The sequence below is a fragment of the Gobio gobio genome, assembly GCF_949357685.1.
Source record: "Gobio gobio genome assembly, chromosome: 15".
Classification (NCBI taxonomy): domain Eukaryota; kingdom Metazoa; phylum Chordata; class Actinopteri; order Cypriniformes; family Gobionidae; genus Gobio; species Gobio gobio.
Window position 1 is genome coordinate 27,344,103 of NC_137108.1, and position 18,737 is coordinate 27,362,839.

The 18,737-nt window shown below is 44.9% G+C and overlaps 1 protein-coding gene and 2 pseudogenes across 3 annotated transcripts; all 3 read left to right on the plus strand.

The window, feature by feature from the left end:
* Positions 1 to 3,177: 3,177 nt before the first annotated feature.
* LOC307139014 lies at positions 3,178 to 4,418 on the plus strand (annotated as a pseudogene). Its single transcript has 4 exons — positions 3,178 to 3,333; positions 3,434 to 3,493; positions 3,599 to 3,749; positions 3,842 to 4,418. The product of its transcript is annotated as an uncharacterized misc_RNA (transcript).
* Positions 4,419 to 14,012: 9,594 nt separating this feature from the next.
* Positions 14,013 to 15,244, plus strand: LOC307138157 (apolipoprotein A-IV-like; the record flags this gene model as incomplete). The annotated part of the gene is made up of 4 exons (XM_079836321.1): positions 14,013 to 14,168; positions 14,264 to 14,319; positions 14,425 to 14,575; positions 14,668 to 15,244. The coding sequence occupies exons 2-4, from the start codon at positions 14,280 to 14,282 to the stop codon at positions 15,242 to 15,244; spliced, it is 768 nt and encodes a 255-aa protein (XP_079692447.1). The 5' UTR covers positions 14,013 to 14,168; positions 14,264 to 14,279.
* Positions 15,245 to 16,457: 1,213 nt separating this feature from the next.
* Positions 16,458 to 17,558, plus strand: LOC307139215 (annotated as a pseudogene). Its single transcript has 3 exons — positions 16,458 to 16,497; positions 16,941 to 17,091; positions 17,154 to 17,558. The product of its transcript is annotated as an uncharacterized misc_RNA (transcript).
* The last annotated feature ends 1,179 nt before the right edge of the window (positions 17,559 to 18,737 follow it).

Consider the following 18,737-nt stretch of genomic DNA (forward strand, 5'->3'; position numbering starts at 1 on the left):
CCAGTGGAAGTGGATCGAGAGACGTTCCACTGTCCACTGTGGTTTTTCTCTGTATGCATATCCCCCGATCACTCTGCTCCCGGGAGTCTTGGAGCGTGTCAGCCGAGAAGGGATCAGCCTACTCTTAGTAGCATCCTGCTGGCCGAGTATGGGGTATGGTTCTCAGACATTGTAGCACTGCTAGACAGTCTCCCGTGGCTGGTCCCTCTGAGGAGGGATCTGCTGTCTGAGGCAGGGGGCACAATATTTCACCCCCGTCCAGAGTTTTGGGACCTCTGGGTCTGGCCCCTGAGGGGGCCCGGTACCTAGAGGCTGGACTGTCAGCAGATGTTGTCGAGACCTTGCTCAGCTCCAGGGCTCCATCCACCTGGTGGTTGTACTGCCTGAAGTGGAACGTGTTTTCCACTTGGTGTAGAGAGCGTGAGGTGGACCCAGTTAACAGCCCAGTGGCATCAGTGCTGAAGTTCCTCCAAGATCGTTTCTCTGCGGGTCTTACCCCATCCACACTCAAGGTGCACGTGGCTGCCATTGGGGCTTTCCGCGCTCCTGTGAGCGATGGGCCTCTGGGTAGGCACCATTTGGTTGTATGCTTCCTCCGTGGGGCTTTGAGGATGAGGCCTGCGACTCGTTCCAGAGTTCTGACCTGGGATCTGGTGGTGGTACTTGAAAGGCTGGCTGAGGCCCCCTTTGAGCCACTGGAGTCGGCTGAAGCAAAGAACCTGACCCTTAAGGTGGCCTCCTCCTGGCTATCACTTCTCTGAGGAGAGTGGGGGACCTCCAGGCCTTGGCACCAACTTGCCTGGAGTTTGCCCCTGGCGGAGTTAAGGCCATCTTACATCCTAAGCCCGGCTACGTGCCTAAGGTGCCATCTAGTGTGGCCAGGTCATTGGTTCTTCAGGCATTCCATCCTCTGCCTCACGTGACGGCAGAAGAAGGGAGACTTCACCTGCTCTGCCGGTCAGAGCTCTTTAAATATATTTGGGGAAGTCTACGCAGTGGAGGAAATCAGAACAGTTCATTAGGTTTTACAGCTTGCACCTCCCTGCGATGCCCGGCGCTAGGGTGCTCCAGTCCTAGATGTGCCTGGTCTCCAGCTTCACAATAGGGCAGGCGCGACCCTCGGTGTAGCCTAGTGGGTACTCGTTCCCCAAATTCGTCGTTCCGACGCAGTGCGAGTTCCCTCGAAAGGGAACGGCTCGGGTTATGACTATAACCCTTGTTCCCTGACTGCGTCTCGTTGCCACACCTCGTCACGCCTGGAGCACATGCTTCATCGCGATAAATGACATTACTATGCGCCGGCCCCCCTTATGTAGCTTCCAGGTATGCCGTCACATACTACGTCATGACGCAACACCAATCAGGATTGTAATAGTTTCATTCATACTTCAGACACGCTGTTGCTAAGGGAGCGTCCCCAAATTTGTCGTTCCGACGCAGTGCTCGTTCCCTTTCTCAGGGAACAAGGGTTATAGTCATAACCCGAGCCGTTTTCATTATATTGTGATGTTTCTAGCATTTGTATTGTTATTGCAACAATAAAACATCTGCCATATACTATTATTTGTAACTGATATGTAGAAGTTTGCTATATGTTCAATTCAGAAAATGTATGTTTTTTAATATATATTGTATAATAAGTGACTGACTAAAAACAACAGTTAATTTTATCACATCACATTTGAAGGGGCTCAGCCTCAGCGGCATTTTATGAGCATGTTTTCTTGTGATCTTAATAATTTTGACTAAATGTCAATATTAATATTGACAATATCAATATTTTAAATAAATGAAAATAATTTTCTACCACTGTTTCATTCGAGGTTGATTTTTCACTTCAGGCTTGTCTTTAATAAATGCTGATAAACCAAATAAATAAATAAATAAATAAATAAATAAATAAATAAATAAATAAATAAATAAATAAATGTTTTGCTTCTGTGCAAGAAGTAATCATATTGTTAATAATGTAAACAATTATTTAAAAATATATATATTTCTTGATAAATGGTAAACTAGCCCATATAGCATCACTCGTAGTGGCAGTGCTCTCTATGGTGAGAAATGCATTTTCCCATTCATCTCTGATTCAAATTAGATTGTAAGTAGGCCTACTTATGTCAACTTTGGTGAAAAGGAATTATATGATAAAATTACATATTACTTCTTAATACTTTATTTTGATGGTCCATTTTGAACATTCTGTTAAATGTAACTTTGCAACTACACGTCAATTAACTCCCATTAGAGTATTAGTAGACTGTCTGCTTAATATCTTTTAACTCTTTATTGTGATGGCCCTCCAAAAGACATTCCACTGGTTATAAGTAACTTTGAAACTACATGTCAACATATTATAATCCTAACCCACCTAACACTGTACTAAAACTCTAAGGTGAGCTAGTAGATATGGTGCAATATAACTTATAGTCGACAGAATGTGTTAAAGGGACCATCAAAATAAAGTGAAACCAATTACTTTCCTGTAGTTTAACCAGCCAAATATTGTTAATGAATAATTAAACAGCTTTCTGTTCTTTCATCCCTGTTGTTGGGATCATGACAATTCCATTGGATACAGAATCAGTTTATGTGGAGTCTATTTAATTTGAAACTATCTATGTATTTTAATAAAAAGAAAAATATTATCATTGTTAATAAAGGTAACTCCTAGATTCAAAACTATAGGACACGAGTAAAAATGCTTGATGCCAACAGAATCAAGAGGCTTTGAGTGAGGTGTCAGATCTTATCAGGGTGTGCAGAATGTCTTTTATCACTTGTTGTTTTATTAGGTCAAATGTTCAAACTTGGGGCTCTGTCTGGTTTTAGTACCTAAGGTGGACTTTAAATATTTGGATTTTTCTGGATGACTTAGTTTAGTCTTTAAGATTTTAATTAAATTAATGTTTCCAAATATTTTATGTATTTTTTATTTTATGTAGCCTATACCAATCTATTTTAACTTCCCTTTGATGACATATGTGTAATGTTAAGTGCTGAAATAGCCCTGAAAATATTTTGTATTTTCATTTTTGACCCAATTAAAACTTCATCAACAAAAATCATTACTGCTTTTAGAGACAAAGTTATCTGATTCTTATATCTTGTTACAGACAATCATTATCTGCGCTGAATCTGAAAGTCTGTGGTGGTTGAAGGTACATTCAGGACGTTATGATGTGGAGTAGTGACAGCAAGGCACTCCCCACTGGACTTTGGGTTTCCACTACAGCAATCACGTCCCCATGCTATATAAATACAGATGTGAAACAGCCACCTTCACACTAGTTCTTCAGACAGGACAGCGTCAATTAAAACACACTGACACAGGTAAGAACTTTTTAGTAAATTCAAAATACAGCACTATTTACATTTATGTAAAAGACAGAGTCGTTCATTAAGGGTTTTTTTTTTTTTTTTTTACTTCTAGAATAACACACTCTGAACACCATGAAGGTTATTGTGGTGCTTGCACTTGCTGTATTTACAGGTGAGGATTCAGAGAAAATTACTATGTGAAGATGTTTTAAGGTTTTATAAATTCACAGAGTATATTACAAATTCATTTGATCAAACTGAAATGCTCCATCAACAGGTTGTCAGGCAAACCTCTTCTATGCTGATGAGCCCAAGCCACAGCTGGAGCAGCTTACTGATGCATTCTGGAGCTATGTTTCCAAGGCAACACAAACCGCAGAGGAAACCGTCAAGATGATCAGGTCTTCCGAACTGGGAGAGGAAGTCAAGTAAGTCAAGAATATTTACCTGCAAGACACAGTGATTTAGACAATTTATTATGCCCTGATATGAAACTCAAATATCCTTCTCCATTTAACAGTGCCAGACTGACCCAGAGTGCTGATATGGCCAGTGAATATGCCGTCACCCTCAAGAAACAGATGGATCCTCTGGCTGAAGAGCTGATGACCAGAATCACCAAAGAGTCTGAAGTATTGAGGGAGCGTCTGGGCCAGGACCTGATCACTGTGAGAGACCAGCTGGAGCCCTATGCTGACAACCTCAAGAGCCAGATCCAGCAGAGAGTGGAGGAGCTCAGGGCGGCCATGACTCCATTTGCAGAATCCCTGGATTCTGAGACCCTGAAGGCCACTCTGCTCCAGAAGAGTGAGGAGCTGAGAGGAAACCTGGAGCAGAGCGTGAAGGAGCTGCAGGCTCAGCTGGAGCCCTACACTACTGAACTCAAGGAGAAGGTTGACCAGCGTCTGCAGGAGTTCCAGAAGACCGTGACCCCTCTGACTGAGGATCTTCAGGCCCAGATTAGAGAGAGAGCCCAGGTGGTCCAGCAGAGTCTCACACCCTACGCTGAAGACCTGAAGAAAAAGCTGGACCCCTACGCACAGGACCTGAAGGACCAGCTCACCTCCCTGTACGAGTCCTTCATCAAGAGAAATTAAATGCTTCAAAGTCTTCTTACTTTGTCACTTGCAAAACAGTTTTTTCTTCCGTGAGAATTGAGACTCCAAAATCCCACATATCTCCCATAACCATGACCTATATCATACTATTAGGCATCAACAAGATCTTTTTGAACTTATGTCTTACAGTTGATAAACCAAACACTAATAGGAAAAGTGATTTTTTTTTCACTTTCACCATTCATCTATATAGATGCAGAAATGTTCTCTTTCTATAAAAAACTGTTGTGTATTTATTTCAGTTTAGCTACTATTTATTACCTCTGACATAAAATGTTTCTTCTTGCAAATGTATATATACCAAGTGTATCATTTGTGTAATTTATCAACAATAAAACGCCTGCTATTTATTAACAATGTTTCTGAATATTATGTCTAGTTGTGTAGATCAGCACAGCTGAATTAACTTTCTAAATATTACAAATATGCTATTCACATGTTTGTTTTTAATCTTATTAATTAGCCCAAGGCATGTCGTATTAGCCTTGGTTTAATTAATAAGATTAAAAACAAACATCAGAATGACCTTTTAATAAAATTACCAGACAAAATAGGAGTTATAAATGGCTTTTATCTACCCATGAGAAGTGTTACAGTCAGTCACAACAGTCACTGTCTGGTTTGAAAGGTTCAAATGTGCATTTGACACCATATAATACTCAGCCATTTAATATTTCCAAAAGTCTGCAGGAATGGCAAAAGGATTATTTAAATAAAGCAACTCTATAACAAATATGGACATGCAGAAATGATTCATCTCATATTATTTCTTGTAAAACATAATAAAGATTGGACATCTTCTAGTCACTTCTGGTTGTACTAAAGATAGATCGTCTTGGTTACGTATGTAACCCTCATTCCCTGAGGAGGGAACGGAGACGTAACGTCAGTGACTGACGAATGGGGGGTTTCGCTTAGAAGCCATTCATCTTCGAGATCTTAGAAAACGCCCAATGGCAGTGCCAATGCCATGGGCATGTGAAATTTGCATGCGTAAATTTGCATGCGTAATTTGAATGCGTAATTTGCATGCGTAACAGAACTCCCGGCCGTTCCAGCGGTACAGCGGATGTGGCAGAGGGACGTTACGTCTCCGTTCCCTCCTCAGGGAACGAGGGTTACATACGTAACCGAGACACCGAGTAACGTCAGTGACTGACGAATGGGGGTCCCAATGTAATCACGCCACTCGGCTGTCTTCCAGTGCCCTGCATTAGTGTGAGTGCCCTGTCGTAAGACTAGTACGGACAAAGGACTCCCACTTATCACAGGAATACCAAGGTACACTGGGAAGCATATTCCAGGTAGAAATATGCACCAAAATACAAAAGGACTTAGAAATACACATATGACCCGTTGAGGGCTGCATATGGAAAACTCTGGGGAACCAGCCGAAGGTGGATTTTTAACCCCAGGGTGGCAAGGGCTTGCCAAGGGAAAGACACCTACTCAAGGAGGCTTACGGTGGAAATACACTTGTGGGGGTCGCCCAGAGGGGAACCATGCACACTGAGGCACCTGGCCTGACACGAGGGTCTGGGCTAGATAGGGCAGACTTACTGGTGTCGGCGTAAACACTGCTGGAGGAGCTCAGGGCTTCAGGGAAGGACACCAAAGGAAAATATCACGCGTATCTAGTCCGTGGAGTGGAATGGCGAGTGGAATGGAAAAAAGACACCCAAGCCTAGTCCATTACCGGCCACTAGTGGAGGCGAGTACATAGTCGGACACAGGCTCCACTCTGAGATTGTAGAATCTTGCGAATGTGTTTGGTGTCGCCAAGCCCGCAGCTCTGCAGATGTCTGTTAGCGAAGCGCCATGCGCTAAAGCCCAAGAGGAGGCAACACTCCGGGTGGAGTGAGCCCTAACCCCAAGGGGGCATGGACGCCCCAGCGTCTGGTAAGCCAAAACAATGGCTTCCACTATCGAGTGAGACAACCTTTGCTTTGAGAGAGCCTTTCCCTTCAGCTTCCCACCATAACAGACAAAGAGCTGGTCTGAGGTCCTGAAACACTGCGTCCTGTCTGCGTAAGCGCAGAGAGCGCGTACTGGACAGAGCAGTGCTAAGGCTGGGTCTGCCTCCTCCAAAGGCAGCGCTTGCAGGTTCACCACCTGGACTCTGAACGGAGTGGTGGGAACCTTGGGCACATATCCAGGCCGGGGTCTCAGGATCACGTGAGAATTGCCCGGCCCGAACTCCAGGCACGTTTCGTCAACCGAAAATGCCTGCAGGTCCCCTACCCTCTTGATGGAGGACAAAGTGGTCAGGAGCGCTGTCTTCATAGACAGGAACTTAAGATCTACTGACCGCAAAGGCACAAAGGGAGGAACCCTCAGGAACCTGATGATCAGGTCATGCTGACTTACTTGTTTGTTCTCCAAGAGGTTGTGGTAGGCTGATATAGCGGCCACGTAAACCACCTAAATCCAACCCTTCCTGGAGGAACGAGAGCACAGTCCCAATCGGGAATTTCCAGGGGTCTTCTTGGCGAGAAGAACACCAGGTGACGAAGAGGTTCAACTTCAATGCATAGGCGTGTTGTGTAGACTCTGCCCAAGCGGAAGAGATGGTAGCCACCACCTGAGGTGGTAGGATACTCAAACCTGCCTAGTCCCATCCAGGAGCCACACGTGGAGGTTCCAAAGATCGGGACGTGGGTGCCAAAGGTTGCCCCGTCTCTGAGAGAGAAGGTCCTTCCTCAGAGGAATCGGCCAGGGAGGGGCTGTCGCAAGGAGTAGGAGTTCTGAGAACCAGGTCTGGCCGTCCCAGTACGGGGCGACCAAAATGACCTGTTCCTTGTCCGCCCTAATCTTGCACAGAACCTGTGCGAGAAGTCTCACTGGGGGAAACGCATACTTGCGTAGGCCCCGCGGCCAGCTGTGTGCCAGTGCATCCATGCCGAGCGTGCCCTCGGTCAGGGAATAGAACAGGCTGCAGTAGGAAGAGTCGTGGGAGGCAAACAGATCTACCTGTGAGTCGCCAAACTGTTTCCAAATCAGCTGGACTGTCTGGGGATGGAGTCTCCACTCTGAGAGCTTGTCGACTGCACGGTTCAGTTCTCCCGGGATATGGACACCACGAAGGGACCTCTGATGATTCTAACTCTATAGGACGAGATGGCGGGCGAGTTGAGACATACGGCGGGAGCGTACACCACCCTGGTGGTTGATGTACGCTACAGTGGCAGTGTGGTCTGACTGGACAAGTACATATTGACCCTTCAGCAACGCTCGGAAGCGGTGCAGGGCGAACCATACTGCCAGCAACTCGAGGCAATTGACATGCAGGAGGCGCTGGGGTCCTGTCCAGGAGCCCGCGGCAGCATGTCCATTGCACATGGCACCCCAGCCCGTGGTGGAGGCATCTGTTGACACAACAACATGCCTGGAGACTCGTTCTAAGGGCACACCAGCCCGTAGAAATCTGAGGTTCCTCCACGGGGTGAGATTCTGCAGGCAGGTCCGAGTCACTGGGACCCGGAGAGTGCCCGACTGCCATGCCCATCTCGGGACTCAATCGCGAAGCCAGTGCTGAAGTGGTCTCATATGAAGCAATCCGAGCGGCGTTACCGTGGCTGCAGATGCCATATACCCCAGGAGCTTCTGAAATAACTTCAGTGGAACCGCACTCTTGCTCTCGATTTGACGGAGACAAGTCAGCTGCGCACGCTCGCTGGTAAGCTGCGTGCACATGGCAACCGAGTCGATATCCATACAGAGAAAAGAGATCCTCTGCACGGGGCAGAGTTTGCTCTTCTCCCAGTTGACCCGAAGGCCCAGACAGGCTAAGTGCTGGAGCACTAGGTCTCTGTGTTCGCACACCTGCTCTCGAGAGTGACTCAGTATGAGCCAGTCTTCGAGGTAGTTCAGGATGCAAACCCTGTCCTGCCTGAGTGGCTGCCTCGACAATCTTCATGAAGACGCGAGGGGACAGAGCTAGCCCGATTGGGAGGACCGCGTCCTGGTATGCACGCCCCACAAAAGCAAACCGTAGGAACGGTCTGTGTCGAGGTAGGATGGAGACATGGAAGTAGGCGTCCTTCAGGTCGATCGCTGCAAACCAATCGGCTGGATGAACGCATTCGAAAAAGTGTTTTGCTGTCAACATCCTGGACGGAAGCCTGTGAAGGGATCGGTTCAGGATGCGCAGATCTAGGATTGGTCAAAACCCACCGGTTTTCTTGGGTACAATGAAGTAGGGGCTGTAGAAGCCGGACTTCATTTCGGATGGAGGGACAGGCTCGATCGCACCCTTCGCCAGTAGGGTGGCAACCTCTGCACGCATGACAGGGGCATTGGGCCCCACCATGGTGTAGCGGACTCCCCGGAGCCTGCGAAAACTGAATCGCATAGCCGAGCCTGATGGTCTTCGCGAACCAGCGGGACAGTCCCGGAAGCTGTAGCCAGGCTCCCAGGAACTGCACCAGCGGGGTCATTCGGACCACAGATGTACCCCGGGTGGGGCAGCGAGGCAGCGTGACTGGCCCGGACGTGGGAGGCGTAGCGTCCCGGTGTGGGGGCACAGTCAGCAGCTGCGTCCTGACAGAGGAGACCAGGGAAGGATGCACGTTCCACTGGGGTCTGCTCTGAGAGGAGGCTGGCGACAGAGAGGGACGAGAGTGGCGTGGCCCGGGGGCGGGACACACTGCCATCACCGGTCTCTGGGGGCTCAGGGATGGGAGTGTCAGTTCTTTCTTTAACCACATTAGGGTGCTGCTGACCCGGGGGCCAGCAGCTGAACAAAAGATTCTCCCCCGGCCCTGGAAGGAGTGGCCCTGCTGCCATCTCCTGGAAAGAACTGCCCATCCCTGAGCAGTCCGCATCAGGAGCGCCGCTTGGCCTGGCGTTGAGCAGGGCTGGAGCGGACTGGGGCGCCTTCCTACGGCGTCCTCCACGACTCGGCCCGGGTGAAGGCTGCTGCTGGGGCCAAGCAGGAGGGGCGGGAGCCTTAGGAGGGTGCCCTCGGCGGTGAGCAGGCTGAGGCAACTGTGCCGGCAGCTGGGTGGAGGCAGCAGCTGGCCGCCGGGGCAGTATGTGTTTAATAGCCTCAGTCTGCTTCTGGGCGGTTGAAAACTGTTGGATGAAGCTAGAGGCCAGCCTGGGATATGGGGGTGTCAAGGAACCGGGTCTGCTCGCCGTCCTGCATATTAGCCAGGTTTAGCCACAGGTGTTGCTCCGGGACCACAGCTGTGGACATCACCTGACCCAGGGAGCGTGCGGTCACCTTCGTCGCCCGGAGGGCGAGGTCGGTGGTGTCACGCAGCTCATCCATGAGCCCTGCTCAACCCTCATGCATGTCCTTGAGCAACCATGCCTGGTAGACCTGCATAATTACAATGGCATGCAAAGAGGCGGCAGCCTGCCCCGCAGCTCTTTGGATTTCGCCACCAAGGTTGATGTGAATCTACAGGCTTTGGAGGGGTGCTTAGGGTCGCCACGTCAGGTCGAAGCGCTCTGCGGACACAGTTGCATCGCAACAGAGCGCTCGACTGGGGGAACCCCAGTGTACCCTTTGGCCGCGGCCCCATCGAAGGCAGAGAAGGCGGAGGAGGCTGCCGAACGGTCACGGGAAGACAACGGGGACTTCCAGGGCCGCACAACCTCCTCATGCAGCTTGGGGAAGAAAGGAATTGGGGGCGGGGACTGACGGGTGTCAGTGCACAGCGCCCCCAAAAACCAATCATCCAGCCGCGAGCGCTCAGGACAGGGCGGAGGGTTCCACTCCAGCCCGAGCGTCGCGGCGGCAGGAGACAACATGGCTGTCAGCTCAGGGTCCGACTCGGGCAATGCTGGCACACCCGAGGGCAGCAGCACAGCCAAATCATCATCCTCTGAGGACTCGAGCCCACCTTGTGACGCGGCGATCAACATCGCGTCGTCTTTCGGAGCGGCAAACGAAATGCACGGGGGGGCCGGAGCAGGGCCCGCGATCTCAGCCTGGACACTCGCGAGTTGCGGTGCGCAACAGGGGGGTGTAGCCCGAGGCACAAGCGTCGGGGCTTTGTTCCACACACCGTCACCCTCAGATCACCCTGGCCACTAGCCACAGTACTGCCTCCCGAGGAGATGGTAGATTGGGGTGTGGCAGAGGGGACTCTCAGTTCTTTACGAAGATCATCAAGTCTCGATCGCAGCATCGTGATGGTCATGTTCTCGCAGTGGGAACATGACGCATCCACAAACGCTGCCTGAGCATGCTGAAAGCCCAAACATACCAGGCAGTGTTTGTGCCCATTGGAAGGCAACAACGACCAGCCGCACCCAGAAGAGCACGGGCGAGACATCCTGAAAAGGACGTGCCACGTGCAAGCTCTTTTTGTGAGAGGAAGCCTCGCAGTGACGCCGAAGCGCCCAGGGAAGCACACAACAGCTGTCTAGCAGACCACTGCGCAGATCAGCAGGCAGGAAGTATGTGTTCGCTGGAACGCTCCGTTACACCAACGCCACTGGAAAGCTGCTCGTCTCGAAGGCTTGTCGACAAACTCAGTTTCAGGCTTGCAGGAGTGAAGAGTAGTTCTTGGCTCCGAAGCAGAAACATAATGCGATGTTGCCAGCGTACTTCCTTATATACCCACGCGGTGGGGCAGAGTTACGCATGCAAATTCCGCATGTCCATGGCATTGGCACTGCCATTGGGCGTTTTCTAAGATCTCAAAGATGATTGGCTTCTAAGCGAAACCCCCCATTCGTCAGTCACTGACATTACTCGGAGTGACTGAACGAAAGGGAACATACATTATGTTAAAGTCTGTACTTCATTATCAGTGCTGACGCAGGTGTACGCAGTAACTCATGGGCCTGGTCTTTTTAAATAACGTCCAGATCTGCACATCTGGTAACACAGAGTATGTAGTCACAACGTTTCTAGATAAAAACATCCTGGAGATTAAAATATATTCTCAATGCTATTTACATACAGATACAGATATGAAAGAGATATCACCACACTTGCTATTCACACTGGACAGTGTAAATTAAATCAGACAGACAAAGGTAAGAAGATAAATTGACTATATACCACTTTAAAATATGTTTTATGTAAGATATTCTACATTATACTAAATTATTTAAGTGAACAAGATTGTTATTTTACAGGCTAATCCCCCAAAACTATGAAGGCTCTTGTGGTTCTTGCATTGGCTGTTTTTACAGGTTAGATATATAATATAACCTTTGATATAAATGACTTAAAATAAAATAAAAAACAGGGTTCCAAATTCCAAACAGGATGTTAAATATTTTAACTTACCTTAATGTTCCTAGTGGATAAAACATAATACATCCTTTTCTACCAGTCAAAAGTTTGGATCCATGAATTTGTTGTGATCTTAAAACACTTTTGATCTTTCAGTAGGCTTGTGTGTAGATTAACGCATTTAAATTTCTATTTTGTAATGAAATAGTTGGAATGGCAGTGAAGGAACATCATCTTTCCTCATTGTTTGAAGTAGCTAAATTATAAAATATAAGTTACAAATATACTATTCCAAACCTCGGAATATTAAAAAAATTGGCGTCCTCTCCTCTGTGCACAAAATGTAAAAAAAATTTTTTTTTAAATATCCTCCAAAATGGCTAAATGACTTTTGAATCATCTGATTTGTTCAATTCCCACAACAGGTTGCCAAGCCAACTTACCTAATGAAGAGAAGCCAAATCCACATCTGGAACTATATTGCCCAAGCAGTCCATTCTACTGATGAAACTTCACTGATGATAAGGACATCCCAGTTGGGACAGGAAGTCAAGTAAGTAAAAGTATATTTACCAGCAATATTATTTTTAGTATAATTGAAAAATATTTTCTGTTACCAGACATAAATTACACTTTCCTTTCTACATCATCACACTAGACGAACACAGACTCCTCCATCTGAAGATCTGATGACCAGAATCATCAAAGAGTCTGAAGTGTTGAGGGAACGTCTGGACCAGGACCTGAACACCCTGAGAGACAAACTGGAGCCCTATGCTGACAACCTCAAGAGCCAGATCCAGCAGAGAGTACAACAATAAAATATCTGTAGAAGATTGCTAGATGTTCAATTCAGAAAATGTTTGTATTATAATATATAATGTATAATAAGTGACTGACTAAAAACAACAGTTAATTTTATCACATCACATTTGAAGAGGCTCAGCCTCCCTTGCCTCCTTGGACCAGCGGCATTTTATGAGCGGGTATTCTTGTGATCCTTTAATAATTTTCACATCAATATTTTAAATAAATGTAAATCATTTTCTACAACTGTTTCATTTGAGGTTGATTTTTCACTTCAGGCTTGTCTTTAATAAATGCTGATAAACCAAATAAATAAACAAATAAATAAAATATATGTTTTGTTTCTGTGCAAGAAGTGATCATATTGTTAATAATGTAAACAATTATTTAAAAAAAATATTTCTTGATAAATGGTTAACTAGCCCATAGAGCATCACTAGTAGTGGCAGTGCTCTCTAGTGGTGAGAAATGCATTTTCCCATTCCTCTCTGATTCAAATTAGATTGTAAGTAGGCCTACTAATGTCATCTTTGGTGAAAAGGAATTATATGATAAAATTACAAATTACTTGGTAATACTTTATTTTGATGGTCCCTTTTGAACATTCTGTTGACTATAAGTAACTTTGCAACTACACGTCAACTAACTCCCATTAGAGTATTAGTAGACTGCTTAATATCTGTTAACTCTTTATTGTGATGGCCCTCCAAGAGACATTCCACTGGTTATAAGTAACTTTGAAACTACATGTCAACATATTCAAATCCTAACCCACCAGTCTACTAACACTGTACTAACACTCTAAGGTGAGTTAGACATATGTGCAATATAACTTATAGTCAACAGATTATGTTAAAGGGACCATCAAAATAAAGTGAAACCAATTACTTTTCTGTAGTTTAACCAGCCAAATATTGTTAATGAATAATTAAACAGCTTTCTGTTCCTTCATCCCTGGTGTTGGGATAATGACAATTCCATGGGATACAGAATCAGTTTATGTGTAGTCTATGTAATTTGAAACTATCTATGTATTATAATAAATAGAAAATTATTATCATTGTTAATAAATGTAACTTCTAGATTCAAAGCTAAAGGACACGAGTAAAAATGCTTGATGCCAACAGAATCAAGAGGCTTTGAGTGAGGTGTCAGATCTTATCAGGGTTTGCAGAATCTTTTATCGCTTGTTGTTTTATAGGTCAAATGTTCAAACTTGGGGCTCTGTCTGTTTTTAGTATCTAATGTGAACCTTAAATAATTGGATTTTTCGGGATGACTTAGTTTAGTCTTTAAGATTTTAATTAAATGAATGTTTCTAAATATTTGTATGTATACTTTTCTTTTTTCTTTTATGTAGCCTATACCAATCTATTTTAACTTCTTTTTGATGACATATGTGTAATGTTAAGTGCTGAAATAGCCCTGAAAATATTTTGTATTTTCATTTTGAACCAATTAAAACTTCATAAAAAAAAATAATTACTGCTTTTACAGACAAAGTTCCACTGTTATCATTATCTGCGCTGAATCTGAAAGTCTGTAGTAGTTGAAGGTACAGTCAGGACGTGATGATGTGGAGTAGTGACAGCAAGGCACTCCCCACTGGACTTTGGGTTTCCACTACAGCAATCACGTCCCCATGCTATATAAATACAGATGTGAAACCGCCACCTTCACACTTGTTCTTCACACAGGACAGCATCAATTAAAACACACTGACACAGGTAAGAACTTTTTAGAAAATTCAAAATACAGCACTATTTACTTTTATGTATAAGACAGAGACGTTCATTAAGTGTTTTTTTTCTTTTACTTATAGACTAAAACTGAACACCATGAAGGTTCTTGTGGTACTTGCACTTGCTGTATTTACAGGTGAGGATTTAGAGAAAATTACAATGTGAAGATGTTTTAAGGTTTTATAAATTCACAGAGTATATTACAAATTCATTTGATCAAACTGAAATGCTCCATCAACAGGTTGTCAGGCAAACCTCTTCTATGCTGATGAGCCCAAGCCACAGCTGGAGCAGCTGACTGATGCATTCTGGAGCTATGTTTCCAAGGCAACACAAACCGCAGAGGAAACCGTCAAGATGATCAGGTCTTCCGAACTGGGACAGGAAGTCAAGTAAGTCAAGAATATTTACCTGTAGGACACTGTGATTTAGACTATTTCTTATGCCCTGATATGAAACTCAAATGTCCTTCTCTATTTAACAGTACTAGACTGACCCAGAGTGCTGATATGGCCAGTGAATATGCCGTCACCCTCAAGAAACAGATGGATCCTCTGACTGAAGAGCTGATGACCAGAATCACCAAAGAGTCTGAAGTGTTGAGGGAGCGTCTGGGCCAGGACCTGATCACTGTGAGAGACCAGCTGGAGCCCTATGCTGACAACCTCAAGAGCCAGATCCAGCAGAGAGTGGAGGAGCTCAGGGCGGCCATGACTCCATATGCAGAATCCCTGGATTCTGAGACCCTGAAGGCCACTTTGCTCCAGAAGAGTGAGGAGCTGAGAGGAAACCTGGAGCAGAGCGTGAAGGAGCTGCAGGCTCAGCTGGAGCCCTACACTGCTGAACTCAAGGAGAAGGTTGACCAGCGTCTGCAGGAGTTCCAGAAGACCGTGACCCCTCTGACTGAGGATCTTCAGGCCCAGATTAGAGAGAGAGCCCAGGTGGTCCAGCAGAGTCTCACACCCTACGCTGAAGACCTGAAGGAAAAGCTGGACCCTTACGCACAGGACCTGAAGGACCAGCTCACCTCCCTGTACGAGTCCTTCATCAAGAGAAATTAAATGCTTCAAAGTCTTCTTACTTTGTCACTTACGAAACTGTTTTTTCTTCCGTGAGAATCGAGACACCAAAATCCCACATATCTCCCATAACCATGACCTATATCATACTATTAGGCATCAACAAGATCTTTTTGGACTTATGTATTACAGTTGATAAACCAAAAACTAATAGGAGAAGGGATTTTTTTTTCACTTTCACCATTCATCTATAGATGCAGAAATATTCTCTTTCTGTAAAAAACTGTTGTGTATTTATTTAAGTTTAGCTACTCTTTATTACCTCTGACATCAAATGTTTCTTCTTGCAAAGATATATATACCAAGTGTATCATTTGTGTAATTTATCAACAATAAAACAACTGCTATTTATTAACAATGTTTCTGAATATTATGTCTAGTTGTGTAGATCAGCACAGCTGAATTAACTTTCTAAATATTACAAATATGCTATTCACATGTTTGTTTTAAATCTTATTAATTAGCCCAAGGCTAATACGACATACCTTTTAATAAAATTACCAGACAAAATAGGAGTTATAAATGGCCTTTATCTACCCATGAGTAGTGTTACAGTCAGTCACAACAGTCACTGTCTGGTTTGAAAGGTTCAAATGTGCATTTGACACCATATATAATACTCAGCCATATAATATTTCCAAAAGTCTGCAGGAATGGCAAAAAGATTATTTAAATAAAGCAACTCTATAACAAATATGGACATGCAGAAATTATTGATCTCATATGATTTCTTGTAACACATAATGAAGATTAGATAAGGTTGAGAAATTTCCAAAAATGGACCTCTTCTAGTCACTTCTGTATGCACTAATGATAGATAATACATTATGTTAAAGTCTGTACTTCATTATCAGTGCTGACGCAGGTGTACGCAGTAACTCATGGGCCTGGTCTTTTCAAATAACGTCCAGATCTGCACATCTGGACACACAGAGTATGTAGTCACAAGGTTTCTAGATAAAAACATCCTGGAGATAAAAATATATTTCCATTGCTATTTAAATACAGATATGAAAGAGTCATCACCACTCTTGCTATTCACACTGGACAGTGTTAAATCATACAGACAAAGGTAAGAAGATAAATTGACTATATACCAGTTTAAAATATGTTTTATGTAAGATATTCTACATTATATTAAATTGTTTAAGTGAACAAGATGTTTTGTTATTTTACAGGCTAATCCCCCAAAACGATGAGGGCTCTAGTGATTCTGGCATTGGCTGTTCTTACAGGTTAGATATATAATATAACCTTTGATATAAATTACTTTAAAAAACAGGGTTGCAATTTCCAAACAGGATGTTAAATATATTTAACTTACATTAATGTTCCTAGTGGATAAAACATAATGCATCATGTTCTACCTGTCAAAAGTTTGGATACATGAATTTGTTGTGATCTTAAAACACTTTTGATCTTACAGTAGGCTTGTGTGTAGATTAAGAAATTTAAATAACTATTTTGTAATGAAACAGTTGGAATGGCAGTGAAGGAACATCATCTTTCCTCATTGTTTGAAGAAGCTAAATTATAAAAATATAAGTTACAAATATACTATTCCAAACCTGTATGGCGTCCTCTCCTCTGTGCACAAAATGTCACACACAAGAAAAAAAAATCCTCCAAAATGGCTAATGACTTTTGAATCATCGGATTTGTTCAATTCCCACAACAGGTTGCCAAGCCAACTTATCTAATGAAGAGAAGCCAAATCCACATCTGGAACACTTAATAAATGCATTCTGGAACTATATTGCCCAGGCAGTCCATTCTACTGATGAAACTTCACAGATGATCAGGAAATCCCAGCTGGGACAGGAAGTCAAGTAAGTCATATTTACCAGCAATATTATTTTTAGTAAAATTGAAAAATATTTTATGTTACCAGACATAAATTACACTTTCCTTTCTACATCACCACACTAGACAAACACAGACTCCTCCATCTGAAGATCTGATGACCAGAATCATCAAAGAGTCTGAAGTGTTGAGGGAGCGTCTGGACCAGGACCTGAACACCCTGAGAGACAAACTGGAGCCCTATGCTGACAACCTCAAGAGCCAGATCCAGCAGAGAGTAGAGGAGCTCAGGGCGGCCATGACTCCATATGCAGAATCCCTGGATTCTGAGACCCTGAAGGAGCTGAGAGAAAACCTGGAGCAGAGCGTGAAGGAGCTGCAGGCTCATCTGGAGCCCTATACTGCTGAACTCAAGGAGAATGTGGGTCAAAATCTGCAGGAAATGAAAAAATCTTTTGTTGCGTCAACTGAAGACTTCCAGGTCCATATTTAATCTGCAGAGTTGAGTTTTCATTATATTGTGATGTTTCTAGCATTTGTATTGTTTGTATTGATGGTGGTCCAGTGGGTTAAACCATGGAACTGATATGCAGAAGCTTTCTGGTTCGATGCAGTGGTCACCACCAGTGTGTCCTTAAGCAAGACACTTTACTCCATGTTGCTCCAGGGGGATTGCCACTGTAAGTCACTTTGGATAAAAGCGTCTGCCAAATGCATAAATGTAAATGTAAATGTAATGTTCAATTCAGAAAATGTATGTATATTATGTATAATAAGAGACTGACTAAAAACGTCTCGGTTACGTATGTAACCCTCGTTCCCTGAGGAGGGAACGGAGACGTACGTTAGTGACTAACGAATGGGGGTTTCGCTTAGAAGCCAATCATCTTCATCGTATTCAACAGCGCCCAATGGCAGTGCCAATGCCATGGGCATGCGGAATTTGCATGCGTAACTCCGCCCCACCTCGTGGGTATATAAGGAAGTACGCTGCGAACATCGCATTATGTTACTGCTGCAGGAGCCAAGACTGAACTCCGCGTTCCAGGCAGCACAGCTGACGTGGCAAAGGAAACGTACGTCTCCGTTCCCTCCTCAGGGAACGAGGGTTACATACGTAACCGAGACGTTCCCTTTCGTTCAGTCACTACGACGTACGTTAGTGACTAACGAATGGGGGATCCTATTCAACAACGCCACTCAGCTGTCATCCAGTGCCCTGCGTAAGTGTGAGATCCCGCCACTTAAGGCCGTAGGACTCCCACTTATCACAGGATTACCAAGGTACACTGGGAAGCATATCCCAGTGAGGGAATGCCAAGATGCCTACCGTAGGGAGGACTTAGAGAATACACATATGACCCGCTGAGGGTTGCATATGGAAGATCTCTAGGGTACCAGCCGAAGGTGGATTTTTAACCCTAGGGGTGGCAGGGACTTGCCAAGGGAAAGACACCTGCTCACTGAGGAGGCTTACGGTGGGAATACTCGTGTGGGGGTCGCCGGAGGGGAACCATGCACACGGAGCACCTGGCCGGACATGAGGGTCTGGGCTAGAAAGGGCAGACTGAACTGATGTCGGCGTAAGCAGTGCTGGAGGAGCTCAGGGCTCTCGGGGAGCTCACCTGAGGAAAATATCGCACGTATCCAGTCCTGGGAGTGGAATGGCGAG